The sequence below is a fragment of the Paroedura picta genome, chromosome 3 (assembly GCF_049243985.1).
Source record: "Paroedura picta isolate Pp20150507F chromosome 3, Ppicta_v3.0, whole genome shotgun sequence".
Classification (NCBI taxonomy): Eukaryota; Metazoa; Chordata; class Lepidosauria; order Squamata; family Gekkonidae; genus Paroedura; species Paroedura picta.
In genome coordinates, this window is record NC_135371.1 from 138,730,919 (window position 1) to 138,749,674 (window position 18,756).

Here is an 18,756-nt window from a genome sequence, read left to right on the forward strand (position 1 = left end):
ACGCTTTGCAGAGCTTTTTTCCTTTCCTGGAATTAAAGGGCTGAGAGTTTTTTAAAATATATAGAAATATCCTTGACTATTCTCCTGTCTGTTCAAGATGGGGTGTATCTGGTAAGCAGAGAGTATGCTTACTTTGAAAGTAATGTGAAGGGTTCTACCTTCTGTCCTCTTTCCTGTATGCTCTAGGCATAGCTTCCTTCTAATCCAGGCTGCCTTCTAAGAGTTTATTTCCCTGAAACAGAAAGGACAGTAATATCTGCTGGAATGGTAATTCAGCTTGCTATGCTCTGAGCCACAAGCTTCTACAGGCCACTACTGTCACTGCCATAGCACTGGAGGAGGAGCATAGTGTGTCCAGAGTTGTATCAGCCATAAATGTGACTGTTTAAGGAGTTGAGTGGCACCTTTCCTGGTCTTTTTGTTCTCTACCATAGTTAGCTGAACTAGCTTCCTAGGCCAAACAATGGAAGCCCCCACAAACAGAGATGATGTGACTGATAACCTAATTGCAAGGGCTGAGGCTTCATGGGATTTTCTGTGTGTATGAACCGATTTACAGTCCATCTGATCACACAGGGATCCACCCATCTTTAGTAACCATGCCCCCTGAGAGAAGAGCTACAATAGGAACTGTAAGAGATCTATAGTGTGGTTAGACAATGAATAACACTTTTTTGGTGCACCGTACGGGAAGGCGGTATAGAAATCAAATAAATAAACAAACCAGCCCCAAGTTCTGAGTTTACCCAGTCCTCTTTTATTTGGTTCTTAAATAATTATGGAAACCACAGTACATTTTCCCCATACTAGGCAATTGGGGGGGGGGTCGCTGTTTCCTTTGGATTAGGCTGCAGAATTGGTCTCTTCTTCCTAAGCTTCTGGGGACTCTGGGAATTCAGTGTCTTGGCTAATAGCTCCTTGTAGTCCTCTTGGTTAGAGACATTTGGGTTGCTCTAGCACTATTATCGCCTGCTCACGCATTTCCCCTTCTTTCCTTATTGGAAGAACTGTTTGACTCCCCTGAATCCCAGTAGGAGGGGACTGAGTCACCTTGAGAAGTGTGAAGTTTGTGTAGTGCTATTATTGTTTTTTGTGCTGACTTGGGCAGCCAGGACTGAACACTGCCTCCTGTCTCAGGAACCCTTGTATTTCCTCACCTAAATAATCCATAGGAAAGGGGGTTGGGGGAGAAACAATATATTTTCCATCTCCTTCATGGGGAAAATGCCACCACCAGCTTTTTCAGGGACCAGACTTCCTCCAACATTGTATGGCAAAGCCAGCTTGTGACCTCTAGGAGGCATCCAGAAAATGGGGACTAGGGTGGAAGGCATCTCTATCTTGCTCTATGGTGTTTCTCCGTCTCCCTGACAGCTCTGCTGCAGTCATGAGTCAAGCATCCACCATCCTTATTGGCACGGAGGACCTTCTCACCTGAATTGGCTGCTGATGTTGAGGCACCCTCCAAGGAATGGTTGAATCGTGCACCACTCATGCAATGCTGCTTCTGCTTGTCTGCTCTTAAGATATTCTTCGGCAGGCCTGTGCCAGTGAGTAGTCCTCTCCTCTCATTTTTGAGTGGACAAGGGAGCCTCCATGAAAATGAAGCTGTCTGAGGCTTTGTAGAAGTCCCCTGTGTTATCTATATCAAAACCATGATTCATGGTTTTGCCATATAGCCTGGTACCTGCTATTCACATGTCTTGGTCTGTTATCTATGCATGAATCTTATATAGCCCTTTGATCTGTAGCCTAGTCACCTCAGGTCAGGTCCTGGTTATTATCTGGGGTAGGTATGAATATAAGAAACCTGGAGTCTAGGCTCCCTACTCACACTGTGCTAAATTTGGGAGCTGCTATCTCTCCCCAGGGACCTTGAGTGCCAACAGAGATGCCAGAAGACAGTTCATTTTGTCAACAAGGGATCCTTGGGCATAAACCTTTGGGCATCAGGGTGGAGGTGAGGGCAAAGTGTAGATAAGGACCTTGTTAGTTAGGCTCTTTGGTTTTAGCAAGTACTCCATGATATTAAGTTCATTTTCCTTTCAATAAAGAGATTTTCTTCAAATGAAGTCAGCTTATCAGGAGTAATCGACAGACTCTCATAATCTATTGCCTGAGCCATTCTACCTTCAGGGCAGGGTGGGGGGAGAGTAAGCCAAAGAAGGAATTGAAGTATAAAGAAATGAGAAGTAGTAGGTATTAAAAAGAGGAGTGTTAGATACCTTCTGCTGAGCTGTAGGAACACTGCTGAGCAGCTCCTACAAAAACCTGCTCTCCTTAATAAAACAGGAAATAAACTGAGGAAAGTAGGGAACTCTGCACAGGAGACAGAAAGCCTGGAAGAATTTTAGTTCTGCCTCCTTGATGGACAGATGTAAATCACCCATGTCAATATAACCACATCCTCAGAGCAAGAAGTTATAATTCCTTGATGCCATTACACTATAATGTGTTTATTACAAATTCACTGTTGCTTGATATATTATTTCAGCAATTTCCATTTCTTAGGCTCATTATGGCTCCACATTGTATACGTTTCCATTCTTGCCTTAACATTTATTTGCATTTTGCTTATTAATTTTAAAATATGTCAGTGGGGAAGGGAGGTGGGATATAAATGGAGTTTATTACTGTTCATATTCTGAACAGAAGTCATGAATTCAGCTGAACCATAAGATCGCCAAGAGTCAGGCATGACTGAATGGATAATATCATCATCATTATTCTGGAAAAAGAACATACCCCAATGTAGGTATTTTATCTTAAAACCTATCACGGACTACAAGATGTTTATTTTATTTATTATATGTTATTTATATACTGCCCTCCCATGCAAGCTCAGGATGGTTTACACTGAAATTTTCATAATACAATAACAGCCTAATTTGAGTATATAACATTTTTAAAATGAGGTTATGTCAGGGGTCAAAACAATTTAAAGTTCAACACTGGACATTCGAGTTTTACTGCCCTGTGGGTTCAGTTCTTTTTCAGTGGGTGAAGTAATGGCGGGAGCGGCCTCTGGGTTCTGGTTGGTTCACTTGCCTTGACCAAAGGCCTAGTAGAAGAGCTCCATTTTGTAGGCTCTGCAGAACTGTTTTAGTTCTGGCAGGGCCTTGATGTAGTCTGGGAGCTTATTCCGCCAGGCAGGGGCCAGGGCAGAGAAAACTCTGGCTCTGGTCAAGGGCCGACAAGCCTCCCTGGGGTCCAGGATCACCAGCTTGTTGATGTTAGTGGAGCTCTTGGAGGAGGGGGGTGTAGGTAGAGAGGTGGTTTCTCAGGTACTCAGGGCCCAGAGTGCATATGGTCTTGAAGGTGATTACCAGAACCTTAAGCTTGATCTGGTAGCTGGCTGGATGTGGGCCCTCCAAGTGTTCTTGTAAGAACCCTGACCACTGCATTCTGTACCAGCTGAAGTTTCTGGATCTGGGATAATGGTAGGTAGGCCCACATAGAGCAGGTTGCAGAAATCCAGACTAGAGGTAACTGTCACTTGGATCACTGTGGCTAAGTGTTCTGTGACCAAGTATGGCTCTGGTAGCTTATTCTAACGCAGATGGAAGAACACCAGCTGAGCTACTCTTGTGACCTGTTCTTCCATGGAGAGGGAGGTGTCAAAGATCGCACCTAGGTTCCTGGGTGAGTGTGCAATTTATATTTGCACCACATCCAGGTAGGGAGTCGTGCTTCCTTGCCTGTACCTTTCCAACCAAACCAAAGGACCTCTGTCTTTGAAGGATTTCATTTCAGACAGCTCTACTTGAGCCAGCTCATCACTGCTTCCATACATCTGGCTAATGGGTCTGGGGGTGAGTCAGAGTAGCCATTCATCATGAGGAAAAGCTGGATGTCATCAGCGTGTTAATGACATCCTGGTCCAAACCTCCGTATCAGTTGGGCAAGAGGCCACAAAAAGGTATAGGATTGGGGAGAGAACTGCTCCTTGCAGTATCCCACATGAGTGTTGCCAGCAATGTGACTGGTTTTCTCCAATTGCTACCTTCTGTCCACGACCCCAGAGAAAAGCCACTGAAGGGCTCTCCCAAGTATCCCAGCATCAGCAAGGCAGTGAGCTAGTAGCTTGTGATCTATTGTGTTGAACACTGCCGAGAAGTTCAGTAGTATTAGCAGTGCTGACCTGCCTTAATCCAGCTGGCAGTAGAGGTCGTCCATGAGGGTGACCAGTATTGTCTCAAACCCACGGCCAGGCTGGAAGTCCAACTGGACTAGATCAAGGACCGAAGCTTCCTCCAGGAATGCTGGAATACAGACAGTTGGAGTGTGACAGCACTTTACACCACCTTCCCCAGAAAGGGAATGTGCCAGGTGCAAGACGGGGCAATGGTTGTCTGGCCCCTGTGGGTCCAGAGATAATTTCTTTAGCAGAAGCTGTACCACTGCCTCCTTCAGCCCCTCTGGGAATATTCCAGTTTACATACTCCAGTAGGTGAATCAGTCCCAAAGAAATGCTGACAAATTTTACCCTAAAAATCGCCATTTTCTTCTGTCCAACAATTAATTTTATTTTTAAATTTGAATTTGTTAAATTTATATGCTGCCGTTCCTGGTCAGCCAACTTGCCGTGGCTCACAACAGTAATACTTCATAACGATAAAATTCAACATTAACAATAAAATTAAAAACTATCTCCACCCTCCACAACCCACACTCAATCTACCTCCTATCTGCCATACATCCAGGGAAGATGGTGGTGGAGGAGGGACTATAGATCATTTCTCAGACTGGCCTTCCAGGTTAATGTATGCCTTGAAATACTGCAGAACGTATTTGACTGGGGGCCAAGCCCGTTGCATTCAGGAATACAACAGGCGTTAGATTAGGGGGGTGGAATGGAAGAACTCTGCAGACAGTCTCCCCTTCCTCCCCAGGACCCGGAAAGGCTGGAGACAGTTGTTAAGAAACTCACCAGCAGAGGCAGCTCTCACATGGCAAGGAGCTGCAGCCTCCAAGCCTCAGAGGGAAGTGGAAGGAGGAGGGGGTGATCAGGGGTGGGGGATGGAAGGCGATTGGCTGGCCGCTGGACAGACAGGCAAGCTGGTTGGAGGAGGAGGCACTCAGGGGTGGGATAGCCACCCTGAGTGGGTATTAAGTGCTGAGTGGCACTTAAGCCATGAGACATGCTCCTCTTCCAAGGCCTTACCAGAAATATTAAATGGAACAGATATTCAGACAAACAGGAGAGACTTAATAAGAATGAAAATGTCAAGCACTCAAGTTGGCAAGCCATTCAAATGACTTGTCAGTTGATATTGTCTGATCATAGAATATGTTTATTATTTGACCACAGTCAAATATTCCATCAAGGATATCTTGATGTAGGTTCTACCTACATGTGAAAAATATAACTGCATCACAGTGCCATCTGTCAGAGAACCTACTTAAATGACTCAAGTGTTTTGCTTTGCTACATGCTAATACCATCTGTAGGGGGAAAGACTGAACATTTAACAAACAGCTCAACAGCTTTATTGGCTGGAACCTCCTGATACAACAATTTTAATTGGATGGAATCTTCTGCCAAAATTTCAAGTATTCCTTAAAGTTATACTGGGCTATCTTTCAGTGAGCACTGCAGCTGAGTAAATACGGTATATAAGTTGAAGACTGATAATAACAAAAAATGTCTTTCTCAAAAGTAAGTTCTATCAGAAGTCATGCTGCGGTAATTCTGCTGTTCTCAATGTGTCACAGTCTATAAATCATTGTTAAAACAATTTATCTACAAGGATTTTGAATCCATTAGTAAGCCAGCAACAGATCAGGGTAGACAACTGCAGCAGCAAAGACTCAGTTTGAATCCTGTGGGTTCTTGCAAGAATTCAGAGAATCCCAGTTTTCATTAGGAAAACTGCAATGTTCTAGCTGCTCATAGCAGCAGATATTACCTTGAATATTTGACAAAAGTTTCCAATATTGTCCATTATTAGGCAAATTATTTACCACTGTTCTACAGCTGACCCTTTATATTACTGCACATACAAATCAAATTATTTGGGGTAAAAGTAAGCTGCAAGTTAGAAGAACATTAATAAAAACAGGAAGGTGTTATGGGTAGACAGCAGAAGATAAGCCAATGATAAAATGTTGAAAGAAAGCAAACATCACTAAGGTCAGTCTGCTTCAAAGGCCAACCACTGCAAGCTCTTGGCTGATGGATCACCGCAAAGCTGGCAAAAGAAGGTAGAAACAACAGAACATGCTTCAGCAAAGGCTATCCAGCTTCTAAATAAAAGATATGGGACTAACACTTAAACCCTAAGCTGCATTTCTAGGATTCCTTTAGTTTAGCAAGATGCTTTGCAATTCAGTTAATGCTTGCAAGAAAAAGAAGAGTTGGTTCTTATATGCAAGGTGAAGTGTACATCATTAGAACACAAAAAGGCTGATGTAAAAATTGAACAGCACGTAACAAATGTGGCTTTATAACAAAATTGTCAATTTAGAAAACTGCTTCTTATGGCCACTTATTTCTCACAGGGATTTCAGAGTTCCACAGAGTATATTTATACGTGTTTTGGTACCACTAATGAAAACATGAGCACACATGTATACTCACATCATACCCTATAGTATGGGGCCTATACCATAAGAAAGCATTATATGTTTAATTTTGTAGAGACCCCAAGAAGGGCAAGCAGTGGAGCAAGATGGTTCATATCTGCTAATTTTTAAAGGTATGATGTAGTTCTAGGCGATAAATTGCACACCTGTTCCCATGTTCCCCTTCTATTAGGTTCTGCCCTCTGGAACCTTCTACATATCCAGGGGTGGGGGGCAAAAGATAAGAAACAAGGATTATCACATCTCTCACAGAAATATAAGATGACATTAACTGAGAGGTAGCAAAGAACATTTTTTGCTGCTTTCCAATAGAGGAGCCTTCTCATCATAATTCCTGCAGATTGCTTAATCATGTGACAGCTTCTGTGCCGATCAAACAGGTTTGATTGGACTGTAGCATAAAGTCCAACATCTAAGCCGGTGGTCCCCAACCACCGGGCTGCGGCCCGATGTCGGGCCGCGAAGGCCCTGGCACCAGACCGCGGCTCCCTCTCCCCACCCCCCCGTAAGAAACTTCCCAGGCCGCAAGCAAATCAGCTGCAAAAGTGGCCCGGCAAGCTTCTTTTTGTGGGAGGGTGGGGAGAGGGAATCAGGGCCACAGAAGTGCAATGCGCACGCGCATTTGCGCCATGCACAGCTGCAAATATGCATGCGCTGCACTCCCACGCATGCGAGCTTGCGGCCGCGCATGTGTGACCCGGCCGCCCATGCACACATGAGCAGGCATGCGCAGCCGGGCAATCGCCCTCCCCGTCGCCACCAATTCGCAACCTGAAGAAGGTTGCAGACCACTGATCTAAGCTACAAACTACAATAAATGGTTACCTCTGAGGTATTATTACTTTTTTAACCTGCATTTCTCCAGGGAGCTCAGGGCAACTTTGATGGTCCATCTCTTCCAAGCCATTCTAGTCTACACAATGCTGGTTGTGAATATCTGGACAATCAAGATTAGAACATATGCAAAAATTGAGAAATTAGAAGACCAGACTTTGGGGCTGACAAAGCAACACTTTTTCTGACTATAATACGCTTGATGACATCATTGCTGTAAGGCAAACATTTTGAAGTGAACCATATAGCTAACCAGAACGCAGCGGCTAGAATCCTCACAGCCACACCATGGATAGGGTTGGGCACTTCAGCGGCCTAAGCAGCCAGCACCACATTGCGGGTGGGAGGCACGGGTGTCAACGCACCAACTGGCACATTGACACCCATGCCTCCCCCACGATGTGGCGCTGGCTACTTCGGGCACGAGTGGCCACTTTGGATCCCAAAGTGCCCAACCCTAACCAGCTGCACTGATTAACAGTTGAATTCTGGATCAGACTTAAGATTTTGGTAATTACCTTCAAGGCCATACGCAGTTTGGGCCCAGTATACCTGAGGGATCACCTCTCTGCCTACGCCCCTCGAAGAGCTCTGCACTCCACCACCTCCAACCAACTGGTGATTCCTGGCCCCAAGGAAGTCTGCTTATCCTCAACCTTCTCTGTTCTGGCCTCCACCTGGTGGAACAAGCTTCCAGAGATCAGGGTCCTAATGGAACTAAAACAGTTCTGTAGAGACTGCAAAAGGGAGCTCCTCCACCAGGCATCTGGTTGATATCGACCGAAGCTAAACAGCATCTACTGGGCCACTGAACCACCCTCCCTTGAACCTATAACAACTGAACTGACCAGCCACATGGTCTGTTAGACTGTTACAATGTCTTTCTTTCTCTCTTTCTCTCTTTATACTGTTGCCTTTCATTTGCTATAATCACTGAGTTTTATTTATTTTCTTATTTACATTTCATGTAAACCGCCCTGAGCATTAGGGGAGGGCAGTATATAAATGTAATAAATAAATAAGGCAAAACAATAAATTCAGAAATCAAGACAAAAAGATCAAGCTACAACTCTTGGTCATAGAAATCACCAAAACACTCCTAAATTAAGGGTAAAACCAAGGTCATGCCATAAAAATTAAGCCTATATCTTGTATAACATGCTCTGAAAAGCAATAATCATTAATGCTTGTAGCAGAATACTTGCCTAAGCTTGAATGGGTCTAAAACTGGCTTGTCTTAAAAACATGTCCTTCAAAGTAAAAGAGAATGAGGGAGTACAATATTAGAGTAAATATTAGTGGGTTTTTTTCAAAGCTTTGGATTCAATTAGTAGAAATACAATATATCAGCATTTTTTAAAAACCCAAATAAATAGCTGAACCTAGGACCTGCAAGCAAAGCATGCGTTTACGCTACGGAAATAAAAGAAGCATAACCAATAAAGGGCTGGCATGATAACATGAATCAACTGGCATTGGAAATGTGGTAGAAAGGGCTAAGTACTCCTCAAAGATAAAACTTTGAGAGGCAGCAACTCCTTTGTCGAGCAGTCAACAAAGCTGCCACCCCAGTAAAAACTAATCTCTGTCTCCTGATCGCAGCACACCTGTAGGATTCTCTCCTTGCTATCCAACTGAACTTCTGAAGCTACCATCGTAAAAGTCAGACATATTTATAAAAAGTACAGCATTCCAAGCCTGGGTGAATTTATCAAATTACCCTATGGAACTTCTGCCTTATAGAGATTCCTACCCAGACACCGGTGGGGGGACAGGACAACCCTTCCCCCCTCACACACACACACACACACACACAGTGTAACAAATCTGAATAGCGCCAACCAGTCGCCGAGAGGAAGGGGGCACTTGAAAAGGCCTCGCTCGCAAAACTAGACGAACCTGTCGAAAGCAGAACGGCATCGTCAGCACGCTGACCCCGACGATGCTGTTCACGATATTCATGATGAGGCCCCAGTTGGACCCCGAAGTCGAGGAGGAAGCCATGGCCGGGGGGGACGGGGCCTATTCGCGGGCAGTCAGGGGGTGGGCACCGTAGGGAGGGGAGCTGCCGGAGGGGGGGCCGTTATGACGGGCAAACTCCCTTCCAGGCCGGCTCGAACGACACACGTCGCTCACCGTTCTTACTTCCCCTGGTTTGTTGGCGCTTCCGGGATGCGAAACCACAGAGCACACGTGGCCTAGAGCGACACGAAGACGACGAAGCTCTGAACGAACCCGGAGGAAAGGAGCGAGCGCGGTAACCATGGAAACCCGAAGGACGCCCGGCTGCCAGGACGTGGCAACGTCACCGCCGTCGGTTATTTCGGTGGCGTCGCGGCTTTTTTACCCAGAAATCTGTTACTGCGCTGTGGCGCCCTAATTCATCTAGCGGCAGGATGTCTTTGTAGCGGCAGGAATGGACTGTCGGAGATTCTCGTCAAGGAAGGGAGCCTCTGAGCGCGCGCAATATGCCTTCGCTGTGCTCCTGGAGTCCACAGGCGACACCTCCCCCGCCACACAGATCTAGGGAGAGGACGCAGGAACCGCGCAACTTGGAAGAGAGCCTGAGCACGAGCTCCTGCCTTTCTCCGTATGTAGGAAATGAGCTCTCTCAACGCCCATAGGATACAACGGGAGCCAAGGCATATCAGCTGGCTTCTATTTCAGCTGTTAGGGTGTGATGGCTGCAAGCCACTTGAAAGGAGAGGGTTCAATGGCTCACAGCCATTTAGACGGAACAGCCGACAGGTGAACCTGTACCCAGTGCAGTGGCCAACCTGACAGAAGTCCGGTAAATGTTCAGGGAAGGCACCTACTCCAAACATTGGTTCAGGGGCTATGAACTGAGCCGAGTTTGTTCTGAATTTTGGCTCATCAACTAATTCATGCCCATTGGCTCTTTTTTAGAAGGTGTATATCCAAATAGATAGGATGCATGATCACTATGTGAACTGAGCTAGTGAATGAGGCTAGTGTGACTTTCCCATCAACCAGTTGGGATGAAATTAGAAAGATTGTACCTCTTACCCCATGTCCCACATTTCTGAGGTAGGAAAAGAGGCCCCTATTTAATAAGCAATAAAATTGACCCTTGCTGAGTAGGCATAAGGAGGTATTAGGCAATCCAAGAAACTAGGCATCACATCAGAATAGCTCTGAATAAAAATTAGCAACCAGTAAAAATACCACTGGGCAGGTACCAGCACAAAATGAATAGAATCAGATTAGAGGATGGAGCCAACACCCAACCCTTCTGACCACTGTGTGGCATTGGTGTGTGACCTTGATCTTACTTTTCTTAAAAAGTAAAAAGATCCTACTTTTCTTAAAAAGGCCAAATGTTATGTAGTTCTGTGATTGTTTTAACAAAGGCTACTTGGGGAAAAAATTAAAAGGAGCTGTGCTTCCTGGTGTGTTGTGTTCTCTGTTTATTAAGCACTTATTCTTGAGAGAAGGTGGCAGACATTGCCTAGTATTCAAGAGAGGGGGAAGGGAATATTTGCCTCTATCATTTTCCCTAATCTGTAGCATCACCCTGTGAATCACAGACTGATTATGCCCATTTCTTCAAATTTCAAACTTCTTTTCAATTGATCTTTGATCCAATCTATTATCCAAGTTAAAACTGCTGCACGATAATAAATGTTAGGAAGGCCTAACCCTCCTTGTCATCCTGTAATACTTTAAATGCAATTCATGGTCTTTTATTTTACCAGACAAACTTATTAATATGACTTTTCTACTTGGTTGAAACCTTTTCAAATCCACTGGTAATTTTATAATCCACATTCAAAAGCAAAATTGATCCATATGATTGTGGAGTTGCTAGATATGCATCATCTTTGTGTATCAGTGACAAAAAGACTTGACTCCAAGACTCAGGGTAATCAGTCATAGTCTGATCAGCAATTTCGTACATTATTTGTTGAGATGGAATTGTAGCTAAGTGAATCATCTTTTTATAATATTCTGATAATAGCCCATCCAGGCCTCATGCTTTATTTCTGTTCATTGATATTATAGCACCATGTGTTATAATCTGTTGATTTAAAAATTTTGAATGCACCTCTGAAAACTTCTGAAGTCAAATATTTGCTAAATATTCTTGAACTGTATATTCTCTTAAAGATGGGGTTTTGATATTCTAAGTCCTTGATTCTCATCATTGTGATTGTCTTTTTTCAGATTCCTTTCTTAGTCTGTGAGCTAATCATCTTCCAGGTTTGTTTGCAAATTCAGAATTGTTTTGCTTCAGAAAGCTAATTTCCTCCCTCATATCCTCTGTTTCCAATAAATCACTTTCTAGGCGTAACTCTCTAATTTTCTTTAAAAGTGCTCTTGTGGGAGTTAGCTGATGTTGTCTTTCTAAATTTTGCAGTTATGATGTTATATTTTACATTTTTTCTCTTGCTTTCCTTTTCAGAAAGGCATTGTAACTCATTAATCTACCACTCATAAATCCTTTACTGACTTCCCAAATAGTAATTTTATTATCATCAGGGGTAATATTAATCTGAAAAAATTCTTTGAGTTCCTTTTTGGCAACATTTTAGAATTTGTGGATTCTCCAAGATACTTTAATTTATTTTCCATCTTCTGCTGCCCGATCTCTGTTGGAAGAGAATTAATTCCAAGGGTGAATGATCTGCAAATGTATTTGGTAAGATCTCTATTGAGTTAGTCCAAGGGAGCATGCCTTTTGTAATCCAACACTGAACTGTCCGTGAGTATGACTGATGTCGGGCTGAAAAACAAGTATATTGAGATTTGGTTTTATTTATTTCTCTCCGCACATCAATGAAAGACAGTTGAATCAAATATTCCAATGAGATTTTTGGCAATTTTGTTCCCACTTTCTTTTAGATTTATCCATCAGGGGATCTGGAACTGCACTGAAATCTCCTATAATCACTGTATCCCTTGCTTAGAGTAAATCTGTAAAAAATCTTTGTCTTTAAAAATCTTTAAAAAAATGCAAACAGGACTTTCCAGTAATATCTGATTTCTTTCTGTATCAGTATTTGATATAGGAAATGAAAATCACTAATTTTATGTAACAAAACAGCAGGCAGGCAGATCTTTGAAAATATTTGCTTCTTATCCTTGAAACTGAAGGGCTGCCTCAATATTTTTACACAAAATGGAGTCTCTGATTTTCTTATTGTCAAATATCTCTTGATTGTTTCATCCTAACAGCCACCTTAGTTCACTCTGAAGATCTTTTCAATTCCAATTTCTTCCTCTCATTGTAAATATTTTTATTGATTTCTTAAATTCTTGCTCCATGACCTTCTTTCCAAAATTGTCAAGCACCCTGGAAAATCTGAGGTTGTGGTCCCTTCTTTGAACCTGTCAGTTCCACTGTTCTCACTATTGTCAAGCCTCTTGTCAGTAGTATCCTGCCTTTCTTGTACTTTTTAAACTTCTTGAATTTTTCTTTGAGTTGAGCTTATATCTGAACAATTTATTTAACTTTAGCATCACACTTTTCTTCAGATCTGCAATACTGGCCAACAATTTCTTCTTGCATTCTAAAATTTATTTTATTTCTTGGTCAAATCATCTTTTGTACTGCAGAGTTCTTTATTTAGCTTACTGATACCGTGTAAAATTGCCACTTTTTCATTGTCTTCTTCTTCTCCCCCTCTTTTTTATTTCTTAGTTTAGGTGGTATTTCTTGTTTGTGCTTCCTTAAATGTCCAAGACCTTTTGAAATAGCATGTTTTAAAGTTGGACATTAATTCCTTACCTTTAAAAAAATAGTAGTATAAATGGTGTTCAATAGTCAGAATTCATTCAAGACTATATACCAAATGCTACTAGATATGTGAAAATCGTATATAAAATCAAGTCTAAAAATTCTTAACAACCAAAAGCTTCAAATTCATTAATTTGCCCTTCAAAAGCTTTGCAGGAAATACACAAATTACTGTTCAAACAACCAATCAGTTCAGAAACCTCAGTTTCAAAGGATTAATTATTCTTTAAATATTAGAGAAGAAGAACAAGAATTGGCTTTATATGTAGCTTTTCTCTTCCAGGAGTCTCAACGCAGCTTACAAATGCCTTCTCTTTCTCTCCCCACAACAGGCACCCTGTGATGTGGGTGGAGCTGAGAGAGCCCTGATGTTACTGCTGTAAGAACAGTACTATCAGGGCTGTGATGAGCCCAAGGTCACCCAGCTGGCTGCATGTGGAGGAGTGTGGAATCAAACCTGGCTCACCAGATTAGAATCTGCCACTCTTAATCACTACACCAAGAGTATAAAAGCTATTAAAAAAACAAGGAGAGAGGAAGTGAGAATTAAAACCTTTCAACACCTTGGATTCAATTGTTTAGGGTTTATATTGTATGCTTAATGGTTCCTAAGTGCAATTCTTATCTGTCCCTGTCTGATAGTTGAGAGTGCCATCCTCAACGAGTTCTTTTAAACTGTTCTATGCTGATTTAATCCAGACGCCTGTCTTGTTCCATTGAAAATACCAAGGATGATGATGTAATCCGTTCAGTCGGGTCCGACCCTTGGCGATTCTGTAGGAAAGTCTCCGCCATGCGCCCCTGTCTCTGACTGCTTATTTAGGTGGTTCGTGGTCATCCCTGTATCGGCTTTGATTGTGTCAAGCCAGCGGATCCTTTGGTGACAATGTTTCCTTTTACTGCTGACCGTACTGAGCATAAATGATTTTTCTAGCAAGTTTTTCTAGTGTCCTAGTGTTCTACTGTTGGTCAATTGTTGTTTCTGATCCCAATGGCTTAGAAGCACCTGATTCCCCCAATTTGTAATCCAAACATCTGGCAAAAGTTTAAAAGGCACCCCAATCTTGCACTACCTGATCCCCTGTCCCACATTCAAATTTTCTATGGCAACTACTGCACTAGCAATCCCACTCTATGCGTACTTCTGATTCTCATTCAAAAGTCTGGTGGAAGTCTTGTGATTGAACAATATCAAGTATTGAGCAATATCTTCAAATCTCCAAGAAAGAAAACAATCCACTTCCCAAAGAGGATTATACATCTGTCAAGTCACTCAAACTCCCTGACTTCAAACTACCACGGCTCACTTCATAGACAAGCTGTGAGTTCAGATAAATGGTGCTTTATTCACAGAATCAGAGAATCAGAGAGTTGGAAGGGGCCATACAGGCCATCTAGTCCAACTCCCTGCTCAATGCAGGATCAGCCCAAAGCATCCTAAAGAATCATAGGGTGGTGTGCTTCACCAAGTCTCGTTCTTCACAAAAGTAGCTTACCCCTCCAAAAATGCTTGCATCTGGAGCGCCTTTCTACATCTGAGATGATGTAAAAATAATATAAAAGAAATAAAAGAGATGAAAAAGAACCAAAATGTGAGAGATCGCACGTGGGCATTGCCTTGGTCTGAACACTTGGGGGACCTTGAAGGCAGGGATGCTGTCCTGCCTTCATGGATCAGTATTCTGGCCTCTGATGCCCCCGAGGGAGCTGTCAGAGTAAGTATGAGGGAATCTTTTATGATTCCCCCTCTCCTGCTGGTTACTGATCACACACCCAGTTCAGAGGAAGCCTTTTAGCTGTCCTAATAGTCCGCCATCTTGCCCCACCTCCCTTTGGATTTAAATTTTGATGAGCACTTTCATATTTTCAACTTGGAGGGTAGGTTTTCTTTTGGAAGATAAGTTAGCAAGACACCAGGAAGTTTTCAAGGAAGAGTTAGGTGCTATGAAGCGTTTGATGGCAAGAATATATGTGAGGCCAAACTGTACACCATATTATTTTAAGCCCTGGTCTGTTCCTTTTGCAATGAGACCAAAAGTTTAAATGGAATTCAAAAGATTATTAAAAGTTGGTATTATTGAAACTGTAAAGTTTTCAGAATGGGTAGCTCCAATTCTGCCCATATTAAAACCAGATGGCTCTTTGCACAAATGTGGGGATTACAAATTATCAACAGGGTGGCATAGTTGGAAAAATACCCTACCCCCCCAAATAGAAGATCCTTTTGCAATATTGGTCAGAGGTCAACTGTTTACCAAATTAGACATAGATCATGTTTATCAACATCCTTGTGCTGGATGAAGTATCGAAAGACTATTACAGTAAATATGCAGAAAGGTCTATTCAAGTATAATCATTTACCTTTTGGCATTTCTTCTGCCCCAGCAATCTTTCAGAAGACCATGGAAGAATTACTTCAAGGAATTCCTCATGTAGTAGCTTTTTTGGGTGACATATTAGTCACTGGAACCACAACACATGAACATTTACAAAATTTTGCTGAAGTTTTAAACAAAATGAAGGTGGTAGTGCTGCACCTTAAGAAAAGCAAGTGCTCTTTTTTTGCAACCAGAGGTGATCTACTTAGGAGCGATTCCTCAGTGGAAAAGGCTTCCTTGGGAGGTAGGAGGTTCTCTTTCTTTGGATGTTTTTAAGCAGAGGCTAGATAATCATCTGATAGAAATGCAGATTTTATTAACTTAGGCAGATTGTGAGTGGGTGGGCAGGAAGGGATGTGCCAGAGTTTGTCTCTTGTGGCCCTTCCTTGCATATCCAGGGAACAGCTGATCACTACGGTGGGTTGGTAGGTGAATTTCCTCTAGACCAGGCTGTTTTTGGAGATTTTTGTTGGGGGATTATTTGGTATGAAATTGGCATCTCTGTAGGTAGACAGATAGTTGTGAGTTCCTGCATTGTGCAGGGGGTTGGACTAAAAGACCCTGGAGATCCCTTCCAACTCTATGAGTTACCAGAGTAGTGCAGCTGGCATTTTACCACCTTTGCCAAGCTAAAGTACCTGCCCCTGGAGCACCTAGCCACAGTGATCCATGTGACAGTCACCTCCAGGTTGGATTACTATACCTCGCTCCATGTGGGCCTGCCCTTTCTTTGATCCAGAGACTGCAACTGATCCAAAATATAGTAGTGAGTGTACTCACTAGAATGTCATGGAGACCCCATATCCAGCCTGTCCTCAGGCTCCCAGTTGAATTCTGGATCAAGTTCAAGGCCTTCCACGGCCTGGGCCCCAGATACCTGAGGGACTGCCTAACTGACTATACCCCCTGTAGAGCTTTGCGCTCTGCCAGTTCAAATATTCCTGGCCCCCAAGATGTCTCAACCAGGGCCAGGGCCTTTTTTGGTCCTGGCCCCAACCTGATGGAATGAGCTTCCAGAGGAATTGCGGGCCCTTCAGGAATTTTTGCAGTTCCAAAGAGCCTGCAAAATGGAGCTCTTCCACCAAGCATTTTGTTGGGTCTAATTAACTACAGAACAGATCAAGCTGCCCCCCTCCTATAAGAGGCAATAAGATTATATAAGCTTAACCAGTTCCGCAGGGCCTGCGAAAAGGAGCTCTTCCGCCAGGCATTTGGTTGAGACCAGACGTAATCAACAGCGACTGAAAGGCCCCTGCCCCCCTTGCCCCCCCCCTCAGAATTCCACCAACATGCTCTGGACCTGTTTGTATTGTTGCACTGTTGTATGTCTATATTGTTTATACTGTTACATTGTTATATGGTTACAACCATTAGTTATTATTGTAAAGTTATTCACATGTTTATAGATTGTTTTATGTATTGTTGTTTGTTCTTATGTTAACCGCCCTGAGCTCCCAGGGAGAGCAGTATATAAATATAATAAATTTAAAAAGTAAATAAATTACTTCCACTGGAATGAACGCAATATCCACAAGTAAGCCGAGACCAGTAGTTACAGAATTCTAAGCAGATAACCTCCTTTCTAGAGAACAGGTCAAAGAGGGTTGCTGTGGGGGAGGAGTTATCCGACTCCTTTGCACTCTCGTGTGGGGTGCCACAGGGAGCGGTGCTCTCCCCTACGTTATTTACCATCTATATCTGTCCTCTGGCCCAGCTGGTACAGAGTTATGGGCTTGGGTGTCATCAGTACGTTGATGATACCCAGCTCTGTCTCTCAATGGATGGCCGACCGGATCTCCCCCCAGAAAGATTCACCAGGTGTTTGGAAGCAGTGGCTGGATGGATCAGGAGGAGCATCCTAAAACTTAACCTCTCCAAGACAGAGGTCCTTTGGCTAGGCCGAAGGGAGTAGGATTCTGTAGAGGGAAGCAGGAGGCTGATTCTGTGAAGGCAAAGGGGTGGCAGGTTGCAGTGGATGAGCGATTGGGATGTGAGTGTCCTGCATAGTGCAGGGGGTTAGACTAGATGACCCATGAAGTCCTTATTCTATGATTGAGAACCAACTCTTCTTCTTGTATCTGGCCAGGGCACTCCATGCAGCAGCGCTGCCAGCAACAGCAGCTGCAACTTCATCGCTATTGCACCGCTCTGCCCACCCAGGGGAAGAGGCTGACCCACTCCCAGTGCAACAGCTGAGGAAGGAGAGGCTGGGGGAGAGGTGGAGGAGGAAAAGTGCCCAGGGAACTGGGGCAGAAACGGAAGATATTTTCACATAAATCTTACATGAAAATCCAATTCTCAAAAAAAAAGAAACATTTTTCTAACATTGTACAAAGCTCAGGGTTTACTTGGGCATTTATGTCTAGTCTGTACTTACCCAACAGCTATTACTATTGTTATGCTGATATGGCACACATGTGATTGCACTCCATGATCTGGTTAATGGCACATTTAGCTAATTTTACAATGACAATATTTCTAGGTCACATTAACTTTTCATTTATACCCATTTTGATGCACATGTCAGAGCTTCATGTGAAGAAAAGCAGAACTATTTTTTCATTGTACATTTGATGCATGATACACAGGAGAAGGAAGAAGCGATTTGCTCTCTGGCATCACATACATACCTGATCCACCAGTCTCTTGTAGGTACAGGGATGCAGTGCAGCCACAGAGTTCCACCACCGAAAGGAACTTCAATAGATAACGCTGCTCCAGATATGCTGAACCTCTCCTTCCGCTGAAGTGAACCGGGGAGCCTGAGTGTTCAGGAGGTTTATATGAGGAGTCATACTGGATGGGGAGAGCAGCAAATTAAAACTTGATTGTCACTAATAGCCATATGCAACCCCCAGAAATTTGTGTAATATATTTTGTTGTTATGTGCGAAGTCGTGTCCGACCCATCGCAACCCCATGGACAATGATCCTCCAGGCCTTCCTGTCCTCTACCATTCCCTGGAGTCCTTTTAAGTTTGCACCTACTGCTTCAGTGACTCCATCCATCCACCTCATTCTCTGTCGTCCCCTTCTTCTTTTGCCCTCGATCACTCCCAGCATTAGGCTCTTCTCCAGGGAGTCCTTCCTTCTCATGAGGTGGCCAAAGTATTTGAGTTTCATCTTCAGGATCTGGCCTTCTAAAGAGCAGTCAGGGCTGATCTCCTCTAGGACTGACCGGTTTGTTCGCCTTGCAGTCCAA

General features: G+C 43.3%; 1 protein-coding gene and 1 long non-coding RNA gene across 3 annotated transcripts in view; one reads left to right on the top strand and one right to left on the bottom strand.

Moving 5' to 3' along the window:
* Positions 1-9,617, bottom strand: part of SLC38A10 (solute carrier family 38 member 10) — a 90,143-nt gene extending 80,526 nt beyond the window's left edge. Inside the window, exon 1 of one of the 2 annotated variants that reach the window (XM_077328249.1) lies at positions 9,319-9,617. In XM_077328249.1, the coding sequence (XP_077184364.1) occupies positions 9,319-9,423 (105 nt within the window). In that variant the 5' untranslated portion in view covers positions 9,424-9,617. The remainder of the gene's footprint in view (positions 1-9,318) is intronic. The other variant, XM_077328248.1, reaches the window with a different exon arrangement.
* LOC143832995 (uncharacterized) lies at positions 9,602-17,926 on the top strand. Its single transcript, XR_013229477.1, has 3 exons — positions 9,602-10,009; positions 15,563-15,799; positions 17,642-17,926. It is a non-coding gene; the product is annotated as an uncharacterized LOC143832995 (long non-coding RNA).
* The last annotated feature ends 830 nt before the right edge of the window (positions 17,927-18,756 follow it).